Consider the following 14,257-nt stretch of genomic DNA (forward strand, 5'->3'; position numbering starts at 1 on the left):
ACAAGGTCCGAAGCCTTTCGTCCTCTTCAGAAGACTGGCATGGTGTAAGCCAAGGCAAAGCACAGGTAGCTGCGGGCGCACACTGGTTTTGAGAGGCTTTTCAAGGCTGTCTTCATAAGTAATTCCGTTTATGTCTCTGCTCTGCGAAAAGTGATTCAAAAGAGTTGATGTCCCTTTGGTTAATTCAGAGGAGATTATTAGCTTAAGAGGGGAGATACCACTTCAGTTTTGAGCCAATTCTGCCCTACTTGTGAAAGCAAGCTCAGGAAAAATAAACATAATTTCTGCGATCCAAATTCTAGCGCTGCCAGTTTGGTTTCCATTTAAATGTAAAGTGCTGAGCCCTGAGCAGTGTGGTTGGTGATGGATTAAGCTCCAAGAAATAAGCAGGGATGCCAGGCACTCGTTGGTGTTCTGTCAGTGTGGAACACCAGCAGCAGAGGTGAATGGGTTTTAGGTGATGGCTGTGAAAGCAAGGGCACAATTTCCGTGCTTTAGCTGAGCACCTGTTCTGGTGCAGGGTGGGCTGTCAGGCTTCAGAGCCTGGGTTATGTCGCTGAGTCTTTGCTGTGCTTTGTTTTTCTCCAAAGATCTGTTGGTTTTGTAGCCTGACAGAAGCAAAAGCCACTTAAGCTGGGTCAGGGAAGAAGCTCGTGCATTAGCAGTCCCTCCATTAGAGACCATTTTGCTGTCGGCATTCAAACTGTTGTAAAAAAAAGAAAGATTTTGCTGCTTGTGTTTGATTCTCAAGCCTGAAGATTTCTTGAAGTGCAGCGTTACTGTGTTGAGATGACAAAAATGGAATGCTGCATAACAAATTTTGCTTTTACGATCTGCAAAGGGATTCTCTGCGGTGCTATGTAATTACATATTAATACACATTCTTACCAATTAACTGATGTTTTCCCTGTATTTACATTGTTTTCAGAATACACAGATGATAATGCCCTGATTCCGAAGAACTCATCAGTCATTGTTAGAAGAATTCCTATTGGAGGAGTTAAAGCTACCAGCAAAACGTATGTTATGTAAGTATCCCTAAAGCATTGCATTCTTTGTGAAGGCTTTCAGTTTAACTTTTAAAATTGCTGTTAGTTTATAGAGGCATTCAGTTAGTGCATCTGTCCCATTGTTAGGCCTGCCGGGACATGGGGTTCAAACTCCAGCAGTGGTAACGTTTAAGATGATTCTGTTGGGTTTGTTCCTGGGGTTGATTGCTCCAAGACCCAAGCTGTAGGTCCTGTGTCCTCCTTTTCCATTTGGAGAGATGCCGCCTTATATGTGTGTGCTGTTACTGCTTTTATAGCAAAGACAGATACACATTTCAGTGTAACCTTATAATTTATTCTCATCTCAAAACAGTCTCAGTGTTTGACTGTTTCTTTCCTTTGGGAGTGGGCAGGATATGGCAGGAATACTTACACTCCAAACCTGGGATTTTGAGTACTGGCTGCAGAGGGAAGACCAAGGGTTCCCAGCTGGTGAACCATGTAAACAAGAAGTTGTGTTCATAAGTGATTCATATTGGTTTCCTGAAGACACTGCCTGTTTCAGGCAAGAGAAAAAGAACAATATCCTAAGTGTACAGCCTTTTGTGAGAGGACGATGGAGTAGTTAATCCTTTCCAAACATGAAACTTGAGTAAGCAGTTTAGCACATTACTAAATGTGCCTAGGACTGTTTTTACCCTAAACTGATATCTGTTCTCCAGGTTTTAATTCTGTATTCCTAAGATTTATGGAGGACAGATTCAGGTGTTTTGATTAACATTGCAGATACTCAGATGCAATCCTGAATACAGGATTATTGCTGTCATTTATGTATTCATACAGTCTAGTTCTAGATGAGCTACTTTAGCATTGTTTGGATGGCCATGTTTTCCAGCCACCTTTTAAGATATGCTTCTCCACAATTAGTAGATGTTACTAGCATGTGGTTTTGCCATGTCTTTCTCATGTTGATTTTCAATAACTAAAGTAGACCGAGTTACACTGTGTCTCGAACAAACAGTACAGCAACATCCTGGTACCCATGAAGCATTTGCAAGCAAAACCTGAATTTATGTGTCTCTGCATGTAAACTTTGGCCGTATTACTGCAGTAGTTGTTGCAGTGCTTTTAGGCACAACCTAGTAATTCTGGACCCCACAGCGCTGTGCTTATAAACATGGCCTTGTTTTGGAGGTTAATTGAAGTATGTATGCTTAGTGCTGCCTTATCAATGCATCCTCTGCTTCTGGTCAGATGGCAGCCTCTCCTGGCATTGCAATGCTGCCCTAAAATGAGGAGAGATGCTGCTAACATCAGCGATCAAATATGTACTTGCATGTGGGGATGATAAAAGAACAGCACTGCTGTTCTGCCATCAAAAGTGAACCAGGCAGATGAGCTTCTGTTCCTTCAGCTGGAAACGCTGCAGAAGCAGCTGGTAGTGTTAATGTTTGGGGCCAGTGAATGTATGCTGCAATAGTGGCAAGGCCTTCAAAAATGTGTATTTGCCTTTTAGTTCAAGGTAAACAGATGCAGAAAGCATCGTGTGGTGGTATGGAGGAGCTCCTTGTACCTCGTCAGCTTCAGGGGGTGCATGGCTGTAGTTGCAGCCCGGTGGAGCTCTCGCAGGGACAGGCAGCGTGAGCCCGTGTTGGTAGAGCAATTCGCCCGCAGCCCTTGAGCTGCCTCTGCTCATGGGACGCTTTGGATGGTGCATGGATTGTTTGTTAACCATCAGTGGCTGCATGTCCAGTTCACGATGAGCGGCATGCAGATGCAGATCAATGAGTATGTGGAATCTCAGCAAGTTTTCAAATGTGCTAAATATTTCCTAAAATACTGTAGTATTTTCAAGATTATCTTAAAGCAAATTCTGGCAATTAAGACCTCTTTTTTTGTCACAGGACTCCTAAATCGCACAAAATCCTAGAAACTGCTTTCAGGTGACATTTCTACTACTATTTTTAGTCAATATAGCATATGTAACACATTTAGTATTTTGGCACATTCATGGCTAAATATAGTAGATGTCTGAACACAGTGCTTGGGCTTCCACAAAGAAACACTGTTCTAAAGACTCTGCTGGTGACACTTCTGTTATTCCTTTGTCAGATGACTGGTTTTTTAATTTATTTATTTTTTTCCACTTAAGCAAACTTGCACTTCAAAGTGTCCAGATTATCGCTGTTCTTTCTTAGAAACTGTGCTGTAAAAAAGTCTTGTATCGGGTAGCTGTTTGTAGTACTAGGGATATACAGGTTGGCTAAAGCTACCTTCCTATTTTGATGGTTGGTTATTTAAGAACACAAAACTGTAGTACACATATTTCATAATTTTCATACTTACGTAGCAGAAACAAAATATCTGAGGACTTCCTCTCGCACTGTTGTGTTCTGTATCTGTAAGTCTTAAGTAATTTGTGACAGAGTAGAAATTTGACTTTTGGGTTTTTTTTTAGTTGCACTGAATGTACCAGGAGAGAACAGTTTATGTAGATGAATAAAATTCCACATTGGCTAGACTATCAGAACATAACGTTTTCATGTTGAAGTTTTGTATTCTGTTTTCACTGCTTTATGTTGGGTACGAGTGCTTTATTTTCAATTCTGATCACCTTTATTTCTTCTTCTAGAAGTCGAAGTGAGCCAGTGAGTGGAACATCAAAAGCAGTATGTAAAAACACAATCTCACACTTTTTTCTGCACACTGCACTTAACTCTAAACAATGTAGCTTTTTAATTTTCCAAACCTTAACTTAATATATTTTCCAGTAAAACATAGTATATGTTGTAAATACAATGTATTTGATTCAGCATAGTGAAAACCGAGTAATGCCATCATTTGCACAGTTCTAATGTGAATATTGGTATTTGTGCCTAGTGACGCGCTGTATTTCATATTGAATATGCTAGAATATCTCCTGTATGACTCTGTGTTGTACAGACAATGTACGGTCGTTTTCAGATCGTGTAGGTTGGAGGTTTGCGCAGTTGAACATGGTGCCATGTTCTACATCTGTCTGTCTCTAGCTAGTGATATGTATGTTTGTATAGGTTGTTGTGTGCTTTTTGTTTCTTGCAATAAAAATTGTTTGGAGTGTATATTTTGCCATTTTCACATTGTATCACTTAGCTTTTGTTTTTAAATACTTTTTTTTTGCCTAATGGTTTTTGAAAATGTTATCAAAAACCACTGAGAAACCACTGTTGTTAAACTTGGTACTGTTCCTTACTTTGACTTGGGGGTTCAAACAAATACCAAACCCATCGTGGCCCGTACGTTTTGAGGACAGTTCTGTTCAGCTAAATGATCCCTTTTCATGTCCTTGAATACTTGGGTGTTTGTTCCTAAAGCTGTATAATTGAAGTGATATTGTTTGGGCCCCTCTGCCTGCATAAATGTCTTGAATAGATTGCCGTGAATTTCAATATCGTTGCTACACAAAGTGGTATTCTAAAGTTCTGCATTTGGTCTTTCCACTTGATCTGATGAAGCAGTTTAGTTTAATAGTTTGTCTGAAATGAAAAGAACTAATACAAATTTTGGCACAAGGTTAGAGCCTGGTGCATTTGTGGGTAAAGTCCCTGTCACTGTTAACTTGTGCCTGCATTGCATTTTTGGATCTGGGTGACTTCAGGGCTGGCTGCTGCTTTAATTTCCCAAAGGTTAAGCCTTTCTTTAGTATACCACCTCTTGGAGTTGACATTTGGAAAAGGGGCAGCGGTTTTCTTCAGTTTTGAAAACACTGTTGTTCTGCTGCTAAAATATAAATAAGTAACACACAGAAATACTTGACTGGTATGGTCTAGATCTTGATTTGCCACTTGGGTCAAACAGTGTGTGTAACTGCGCATTTCAACATAGTCCATATAGTATGAAAATTACTATGTGGTGGTTTTTATTTTTCATCTTCAAGTATAACTGCTTTTTTTCGCTAGAATGGTGTGAGGCATTACACTAACCCTGGATCATTGGATCTGATCACTTGATAAGCTGTCAGGGTAACTTAATTGAGAAATTCCTGAGCTCTGGGTCTCTGTTCTGTGAAGAATACAGCCCCTGATGCTCGTGGGATGGTGCACGATCAGCTTAAAACTGAAAACCCTTTGTGTGTAGGCCTAAATCTGCATCCATGATTCTGTTGCTGATTGATTCGGATTCCTTTTTGGACACGAATGCCTCTTTAGTTTAACTGGCCCAGTGACCCTCGTAGTTAATGTAATGCATTTGTGTAAACCACGTTTATAGTATTTGATCTAATTCAGATGGGTTTTTATTTCTTGAAAACAGTTACTTTTCTTTTTGTTTACTAGCATGTGTATAAACACAAATCACATGTTCATAAATAAAGTTAACATTCTTTTAGCCTTGTGTGTTCCCTGGCATGTCTGTACTACATTTCTAAGGAGCATCTTACCAGAAGCTATCATAGACATCTCGAAAGAGAAGAAGAATAAAGGAAGAATCCTGGAGTGGGAGGGAAGACTTAGTGTTAGTTAGAGCTAATGAAAGGAAAGGCAAAGCAAAAGCATCCCCTTGTTAGCTCTGTACCTGCCTGGGGCTGTGGGCAGCTGTAGGACCGGTGGAAGCCGTGCGTCTCTTGACAAGTCTTGGCAGCCTCAGGTGCTTCTGGTGTTGGAGACACAATTGGCTTCATTTCTAGCACTGACTCAGGGCCTGGTCTGAAGTGTGGGGGTTTCTTTGGTTTTGTTTTTTTGGGTTTTGGTGGTTTTTTTTAATACATGTATTTCAAAGTAGAACCTGGATCTTAGTGTGGTCGGAATAAATCACGGGAAAGCTTGCCAAATATTTTGTTACGTAAAGCAGCAAAATTAAAATGAATTGAGATTTATTTTTTTTAAGGATGCACAAAAGCTTGCACTTTGAATATTTCTTCATTGTCTTACTCTTACGTTAGCTGCCATTCTACACTCCAGATTTGTGCTGCTGTCCTGCTGTTACCACAGCCACGGGAAGGGAGTGAATCCTTTTGTGTTACAGTTTCAGGAACTGCAAGGATCCTCTTGGCGTTTGTCCTTGGAGGCTGCAGAACTGCAGAGATGTCCTGGCCCTCATTTCAGTGCCATTGAGCACAACTGGGATCCTTCCTGGCTGGGTTTTGAGTTTAGGCAGGGTATCAGGTTTTGGGAAACCACTGTAATTGAAGTGTAGCACTCCAGCAGTGACATTGGCCTTTTCCTCCTATTTTCTGTCCCCTTTCCCACTTCCCTGGCATTAGTTTCTGTTCAGCCTTCTGCATGAAATGGGAGCTAACACATTGACTGGTGCTTCAGGACTTTGGGAGTTTGCTTTATTTTTTTTTCCCAATTCTTCTGCAGTATTATCTTAGGGTTGTGTACAAGATTCATGGAGATGTTGTTTCCACTTGGCTGATTTGAGGGACTGGCAGGGGACACTTCAGCAGAAATTTAGAGGATTAAAAAAAAGAGACAAGAATGTAGGGTCATTGGAAGATGGCTGTTGGGCAGCTGTACTGACCAGTACATTAATTATCTATTAGTGTAATATCTAATACACTAATTACTTATTAATTATCTATTTGCTGCTTTTGATAACTCTTTAGTAGAAAAGAGTGCTCTCACCTCCTTTAAGAAATCAGACTGTTGCCTGCAGGCCGTATAATAACTGCTTCCTAAAAAATGCAGGAACTAATGAATAGTTGGTTACCTGTTGTGTTTCTGTTGGTGCTCAATACCAGACCCCAGCAGGGAGCTCTCCTCATTTCGTGGCTGCTTCTGAAGACCCACAGCCCGATGGTGGCTGTGCCTGCCAGGAGGGAGCATGGGGCTGGCTTCTCCACGTGTGAAGGAGCGGCAGATGGAGCATGAAGCTTCAGAGTACTCGATCAGGCTTGCTTTTCACAGAGCTAGGCACAGGCTGTTCTGAAAAGCAGAAAGTTGAATCTTCTTGCCATTGCAGGTCTTAGCAGAAAGGCTCAGTCTGGGTGTTCCTCTCCAAAGGCACATTTTCAGGAACTTTTTAGTTAGGAAAGCACATCCCACTCTACTGTAGATTACTAAGCCTATGGAGAAGCAATGATGAACTAGAGTGGGGAGTCATCTTCTGCATGTAGATTTCTGCCCCCCACCCCGAGTCCGCTAAAATTACTCCTCTGAATTCTTCCACCACGTTTGGGAATAAAGGACAAGAGGATTTTAATTTCTCTTCTGATCAATTTAGTGACCTTTTGAGGAGAGCTGTTCAGTTTGCATTGTGAAATTTAATTCTACATTTTTGAGCAACTTCAGACATAACAAGCAGTGATCTGAGTGTCTTTCTGGTAATGTTTTGCTACTGTAGGCTTAACTGCTGCTTGTGGCATAATTTAATTCAATATACTGGAAAAGAAACTAGATGAGAGTTACCCTTTTTACTTGTGGAACAGCTGCCCTTCAGTATTAGTTCCCCATGAACACCGCAGTCCATTGCTGACCAGTGCCCTGGGGGCTTCATCCCTGCACGCCGTCCCAGTACAATGGAGAAATAATACAGGCCTGTGCTCTAAATCCATGTTTCCATCTTCAGGAGTCTGCTTTGCACTTCCTTGCTTTTGTTCATTCACTCCTGGGCTGCTATTAAACATTGGCTTTGGCCTGATAGCAAGGGAAATACAGAATTCTCACACTTCCCAAACTGCTTTTGGTAGTGTAGCTTGTAGTTTAATAAGATACAATAATCCATTTTCTCAGTTTTATAGGCTACTGTGTCATGTTTAACTAATTTAAGCTATTTAACTAATTTAATTGGTTTTTATAGACGAAGTGGTGGGTTACTTTCAGCTGATGTTTTGGATTGGCGTTTTGATTTGGGTTCGGTGGGGTATGGCGAGTTTGGCATTAGTTCAGGTTAGTGGCAGGAGGGGCAGAGTTCGTGGTTCAGGGCTGACAGCCTGTGCTTTGTCTGACAGGCAGCTGCTGACGAGACATTACCTGATTAATGCACACATTGCACTGAAAAGCAGTTTCCTGTAGTGGATACTTTGTCTCTAATAAACTGAAACACTTCTCTTTTAAATCTGTTTTAGCTGAAAATTGGCAGCTCCCTTTCCCCTTCGACTTTTAAGCAGTTGTGAGCATTTGAGAAGGGTCCTTCTCTGGGATATTGTGGAGCAATAAGTTATCTCAAGGGGGTCTGGCTATTTTAGTTTCTTCCTCTTAACCACACAGGCACTCTTAAGCTGCCATAGGTTTGGGCTTTGTTTGGAATAAATACAGTTACTCTGGGTTGGAAGTGCCTCTTTCAGTGGCACTCAGAGGTTATAGTGCAGGCTTTCAGACTGCAGTAGAGGTTAACGATTGCTATGTTTTGATTGTAGAACTTGAATATGTGTTTAATTTTTTGTGAACAGATTGATGACTCTTCTGCATCTATTTCTCTGGCCCAGCTTACTAAGGTATATATATATATATATATTCTTGTCAAATACTTTAAAAAAAAGTGTTTGCTTCCTGTTTTTAAATTTATACTGTGGTCTATAGCTGGATAACTGTTGTAATTTGAACACAACTTTTCAATTATAATTTTTAATAATTTAAAGTCTTTATTTTAACTTTAAATGTGTGTATATTTGGATACTATCCTGTAAAGAGTAGTTCCCAGTTTGGGAAGATAGAAGGGGAGTACCTTATCAGCCTCAACATAATGTTGCAGTATTACTCATCCTCAAGACACAAAGAAGAAGCACTGCAGAAGCTGTTTACCGTTTTTCATACCTTTCGTTAATTTTGCGTTGGAAACTAACACAATTTTTGCAGAAGAATTTAATTGGCTGTAAGTTACGGACATTGCAGGGGGCTTTGCAACAGCCAAAATAGAAGCGGTTCCGTACCATGGACAATTGCATGGCTATTTTTGAATTTCTAGTCGTTCTAGTTACAGACCCATTCTCTGAATGCTGCACAGTTCCATAAATTGTAGTATATATTATATATACAGTGGACAACATGATCTAATTTGTTTGAACGCAGACTGTGTAACTTGTGTAAATGTACCTCATTGTTTATAGGAATATACCAATGTATGTGTGGCATATTAGCGGATGTGACCGATGAAACTGTTGTAATGCCGTGTTTTGCTCTGGAACTGTTGCGGTTTTCTCTCAACGCTGTGTGACTCTGTCTGGGAAAGCACTGGTGCCTGCGCCTGCTGGAAAGTCGGCTCATTCCAGTACTAGGCTTAAACACACAGGGTTAGAGGAGGCAGGGCCACGTGCAGAGTAGTTAGGTTTTCCTCTTGAAAATAAAGACTGGAGTTCATTTCATAGAAAGAGCGATATCTTCTCACTGGTAACTCCCCTGTCGCTGCAGAAATCAAGTAGTGTACATTTGGGGGATTAAAAAAACCCCGTAGTTTGGAAGGTAGCCACCAATGGGAATTGGTCTCCATTAGTACTGTCCCTAAACCTGTCCTTGGTTCTGTAAACTGCAAAGTTTGACTCGGAAATGTGAAGAAATGTCCAGGTGCTGTACACATTTGAGCTACCCAGGAAATTTAAGTATTGCAGACAAATCCAGGAACGTAACATAAAGCAGCTCGGAACTGTTACTCTGACCTCTTTAGTGCAGGCTGGCTTAGCGTGGAGGCAATGTGTTAAGTTTTGGGTTTTATTATTACTATGTATGAAATGCCATATTTGAATTTTGGTCTATTCCTACTAATGTTTTGTGGTTTTTGGCTGTGTTTTGTAAACCGTTTGGGTTCAAACAAATTAGTCAAGTTTCTGTAAAGTTTTCTGTAAATGTTAATGGAAATGATTTCGTAGCTGTCGCTCTGCGTTGTGTTACTGTTGAGATAAACTTGTGTATATGAAACAACCATTTAATAAAAAGTTGAAACTAGTTGGTTGCTTTTGTGAATGAATGCATCTAAAACAAACCCGTGAGTGGTTGATCTGAGTGATAGGTGCTTGAAGGTCCACGTAATGTAAAGTCACTCCCTTAGACCCTGCTTGTATCTGGACTAGTGTGTAATAAAAACATTGGAATAAATCCTACTTTAAAAAATCAGCTGGCTTCAGTAATTGGAAGATGTAGTTCTGCCTGAGGTTTATATTACATTTGTGTGTTAAAAGGACACAGTCAACTGGAAGAAACTGCAGGTTTTGCTTACTGTAGTTAATCACTTAATGTGACGTTGGGGGGGAGCGCGCAGCTTGGACTGCTGACGGCACGCGATGGCCAAATTCTACTGAAAAGGCTCTTTCGCCTTGCTGAGGGATTGTAAAAGCCTTGATTCCTTCCTTTCAACGCTTCTGGGGCAGAAGCTGGGTTTCAGCAAGCAAAAAACAACTTCCCCAAGTCTTAAGTTGTGTGTCCTTTTAATGCTGCAGAATGTAAATAGTGATACTTGCATACGTCCTTCTCGATTCAATGTACAGTGGATATCTTCTCCTTCAAATAGTCTGGAGCTGAAAAATCAGTTTAAAACCACTGGATAGTGTGATTTTTTTTTTCTACACATAGTTTCAGTGCACTTGGAAGAAAATTGGATTGGTTACACAAGTCTCGCTGTAAGGTACAAACAGAGCCTAAGGTTGTGAGTGCCCAGGAATGCTCTTTTCGAGTAGGTTAGCAGGCACGTAAACATCATGTAATGGCGTAAGGACTCCCCAGAACATCTTCAGGACAAATGTCTTTATATAAGCAGCTGTTGATGCAGCCTGGGCTAGCGCTGTGCTGCTCTTTACAGGATTGGATGAGTGGTGTTGTCTTGGGCTGTGTGGCTTCAATGTGTTTCTAATGTGTGTGTCAAATAATTGCCTGTTAAACAGACTGCCAATCTGGCTGAAGCCAATGCTTCCGAGGAAGATAAAATAAAAGCTATGATGACACAGTCTGGCCATGAATATGATCCAATCAAGTAAGTGTTGATACGTCACATCTCTTCTTTGAAGATTATGAAAATATTGTAGAGATGGTTGTTTTGACAAGAGACACATGCATACCTTTTCCTTTTTTTCCCCAAAAACCTTCTAGTTACATGAAGAAACCCTTGGGTCCTCCTCCTCCATCGTATACTTGCTTTCGGTGCGGAAAACCTGGCCACTACATAAAAAACTGCCCAACTAACGGGGTAAGGTTGTGGGGGACTTTTGCTGTTGCTTAATTCTTCATTATTTTACCTTGGCACTTGCTTTACAAATACAACAGTATTCATATTAAAATACATCAGTATTCATATTAAGAGTTGTTTCTTAAACAGAGGTTATATGGGCAGTGTTGCAAAGCTCTTCAAATACAAAGGAAACCTGGAATTATGAATGTAAAAATATCTTTTTTTGTAGGTCATAGGCATTAAAAGGTATTTATAGATCTTTTTCTGTGAACTTGCATGTGTATTTTGATATATTGGAGTATTACTGGAAACTTTTCTGGTTTTAACTTTTCTGGCAGTTCACAGTTTTTAGCATTTTGTAAAAAAAAAAAGGTGTTTCTGTTGACCCCGTCTGTTGAATATTTGCATGTTTGAATTGCACAAGTCTCTGGTTGGGTGTTAGTGCTGTATAACTTTGGTCACTGAATGTATATGCATGAAGTATGAATTCAGCCTTCATACAGAGCTGGTCAATGGGGGTCTCTCCAGTGGCTGATTGAGGGCACCGAATTGAGCTCTGGCTCTGAATTGTGCCTTGAGGAGGTGTGGGTTTGTGTCTGTTCTGAGTGGGTGTGAGCTGAGGGATGTCTTGCCCTCGAACCTGAAGTGAAGGCAGAGAGCGTCCGTTGCACTCGGAGCACTGCTGCAGCCTTTCTGTGTTCATGTGGACAAAGAAGTCTTACAGTTGAGCAGTCCTTAGCTAGGTAAAAGAGAGGTTTAAAGGCCTTTGCTGCTTAAAATAGTCATTGAAATCTCAGAGTGTGGGTGTCAAGATGAGCTATGTCTGCGTTTGTTTTCTTCACAGGACAAAAATTTTGAGTCAGTTCCCAGAATTAAAAAGAGCACAGGCATTCCGAGGAGTTTCATGATGGAGGTGAAGGACCCCAATACAAAGGGCGCTATGCTGACAAACACTGGAAAATACGCAATACCGACTATTGATGCGTAAGTGTGGAGGGCATTGGGCTGACCAAAAGGTGAACGAGAGAGAACGTGTGGTCCCTGTGTGGCAACGCAGCCAAGTTGGCCTGCGTCTGTAATGACAGGAGGAATTGCTGCTGTAGTATCTCAGCTCTAAAATATGTGATGCTTTCCAGTACTGAACCAGGGTGGTCCCATTGTTCATCCCCCAGAGGGTGGTTAAACTTGCGGTATGCTGAGAATCCGTCTTTCTGCAAAGCATCGCAGTTGTGTTTACAGTTGGAGTCATTCTCTGTAAAAGCTTGTTTTGCCTCTGGGTTGTGTTTCAGAGGCTTCTTGCAAAATGTAACAAACAGCTGTTGGACAGAGACTTCCTCCCCTCTGACTTGTGTCACATCTCATGTGTGAAACAGGCTGAAGTTTTCCTGCTGCTTTAAACCAAGAAAATAGCACTGTGTGCTGAGAACAGTGGCTGATTTAAAATGCACTTGTGGTTTTCTGTCGTGAATCTCCTTTTGTAGGAGCTGTAACATAGACTTCTTTCATTTATCAAATGTAATTACTCAGAGACTAGCTTTATCCTGAGCCTGCAATTTGCATTTGCCCGCTGGCAAAGGAGAGCTGGGATTCATTTAATCTGATTTCTAGCTGTCAAGAAAAAGATATTTTTCTAGTCTGAGCTAATTTCTTTCTTGATCCAATGAGTGGGAGAGTTCTGCAGATGGAAAATCGTTCCTGCTTTCCTCTTCTAGTGTTGTGGCTATAGAACAGTAGTAGTATGTTAGTTTAAACTGAAGGCCTGTGTTTTAGAAGAAACCCATCCATTCTCTTCCTTCGATAAAATCCAACCTTGGGAGAGTTTTCCTTTACCCATATTTCACTTTTTTCTTTTCCTTCCCCACTCTCCTCCAGGGAAGCCTATGCTATAGGAAAGAAGGAGAAGCCTCCCTTTTTACCAGAGGATCCCTCCTCCTCCTCAGAAGAGGAAGACCCAATTCCAGACGAGTTGCTGTGTCTCATCTGTAAGGACATAATGACTGATGCGGTTGTCATTCCCTGCTGTGGAAACAGTTACTGTGACGAATGTAAGTGTTACTCCCTCGTTTGTTAATGCAAAACATCACAGCTGATCTTGTGAAAGCAGAAACAGGATGTAATGAAATTACTTTGTTACTGGTTCTGTGTAATACTTCAGTGTGCCTTGAATAGGAAAGTCATAATTGTGCAGGTGATTACAGTAGTAGATATGAATGCTTTTAGTTTGTCCATAGCCTTTCTCCCATACAAAACAGTGTGACCAGCTCTGGTGGCTGTGGTCTGTAACAAGTGGGTGGTCAGGCATTTAATGCGTCTTGTTCTCCACGGGAGAGCAGGTTAAACCTTTCAGACCTGCCAGTGCTTTGTTGAGAGGCGTTTAATTCATTAACCTGGAGGTTGGTGACTTCTCACTGCACTCGACAGAACTGTTTGGCTATTTGCTGCATTTGTACACTGTTGAGCATTTATAGCTTCGTGCTCTCAGTTCAAGACCGTATTCACCCATTAATCATGTGCATGGTTTTAGGGCTGATTAGAACAAAAAAAAAAATCCTTAGTTTGACTAAAAAGTGTTTTGATGATTGTCATTATTCCCAGGTATTAGAACAGCGTTGCTGGAGTCCGAGGAACACACGTGCCCAACGTGTCATCAGACAGACGTTTCTCCCGATGCTTTGATTGCCAACAAGTTCCTCCGCCAGGTAACGTGGTGACTTTTACGTAAATTGTTTGTAAGAAAAGTCTCTTTGTAAAAAGCTGAAAGGGAAGAAAGTACTAATTTACACCTCCTTAAGCAAGGCTACATTGCATAAGGCTAAATTTACTTTTCAAACACGTTATCTATTGTCACAGAAGCTTTCAGCTCTTTAGAGACAGGCAAATTTAGGCCACATTTTGGTTCAACACAGTTGCCTCAGTTTCAAATTTGGCGCTAACACCAAAGTACTTAAAATAGAGATACTGTGAGTTACCAGTCATTAATATCGGTGTTCAGTGGTGTGCGTTCATCTGTGGATTTATTTTGGGATTGATAGCATGTACAGGAACACACAAGTAATTTGACATCTGCTGAAGTTTCACGTTACCTTTTTGTAAATGTTTTTCTGCCTGTAGGCTGTGAACAACTTCAAAAACGAGACCGGCTACACAAAAAGGCTGCGCAAGACAGGTTAGCAGCAGCAGCAAAAGCAGCAGCA

General features: G+C 41.0%; 2 protein-coding genes across 2 annotated transcripts in view; both read left to right on the plus strand.

Annotated features, from left to right (window-relative positions):
• Positions 1 to 928: 928 nt before the first annotated feature.
• Positions 929 to 4,199, plus strand: LOC104545841 (E3 ubiquitin-protein ligase RBBP6-like; the record flags this gene model as incomplete). Its single annotated transcript, XM_010191070.1, has 2 exons — positions 929 to 1,028; positions 3,622 to 4,199. Coding segments are annotated over 2 exons (227 nt in total), but the record flags the coding sequence as incomplete, so codon positions are not given.
• Positions 4,200 to 8,267: 4,068 nt separating this feature from the next.
• Positions 8,268 to 14,257, plus strand: part of RBBP6 (retinoblastoma binding protein 6) — a 15,894-nt gene continuing 9,904 nt past the window's right edge. Inside the window, 7 exon segments of the mRNA XM_010191069.1 lie at positions 8,268 to 8,403; positions 10,780 to 10,868; positions 10,985 to 11,081; positions 11,908 to 12,047; positions 12,936 to 13,108; positions 13,659 to 13,762; positions 14,175 to 14,257. The exon segment at positions 14,175 to 14,257 is cut by the window's right edge and continues 267 nt beyond it. Of these exon segments, the coding sequence (XP_010189371.1) occupies positions 8,335 to 8,403; positions 10,780 to 10,868; positions 10,985 to 11,081; positions 11,908 to 12,047; positions 12,936 to 13,108; positions 13,659 to 13,762; positions 14,175 to 14,257 (755 nt within the window). The 5' untranslated portion in view covers positions 8,268 to 8,334.

The sequence above is a fragment of the Mesitornis unicolor genome, unplaced genomic scaffold (genome assembly GCF_000695765.1).
Source record: "Mesitornis unicolor isolate BGI_N332 unplaced genomic scaffold, ASM69576v1 scaffold33948, whole genome shotgun sequence".
Lineage (NCBI taxonomy): Eukaryota > Metazoa > Chordata > Aves > Mesitornithiformes > Mesitornithidae > Mesitornis > Mesitornis unicolor.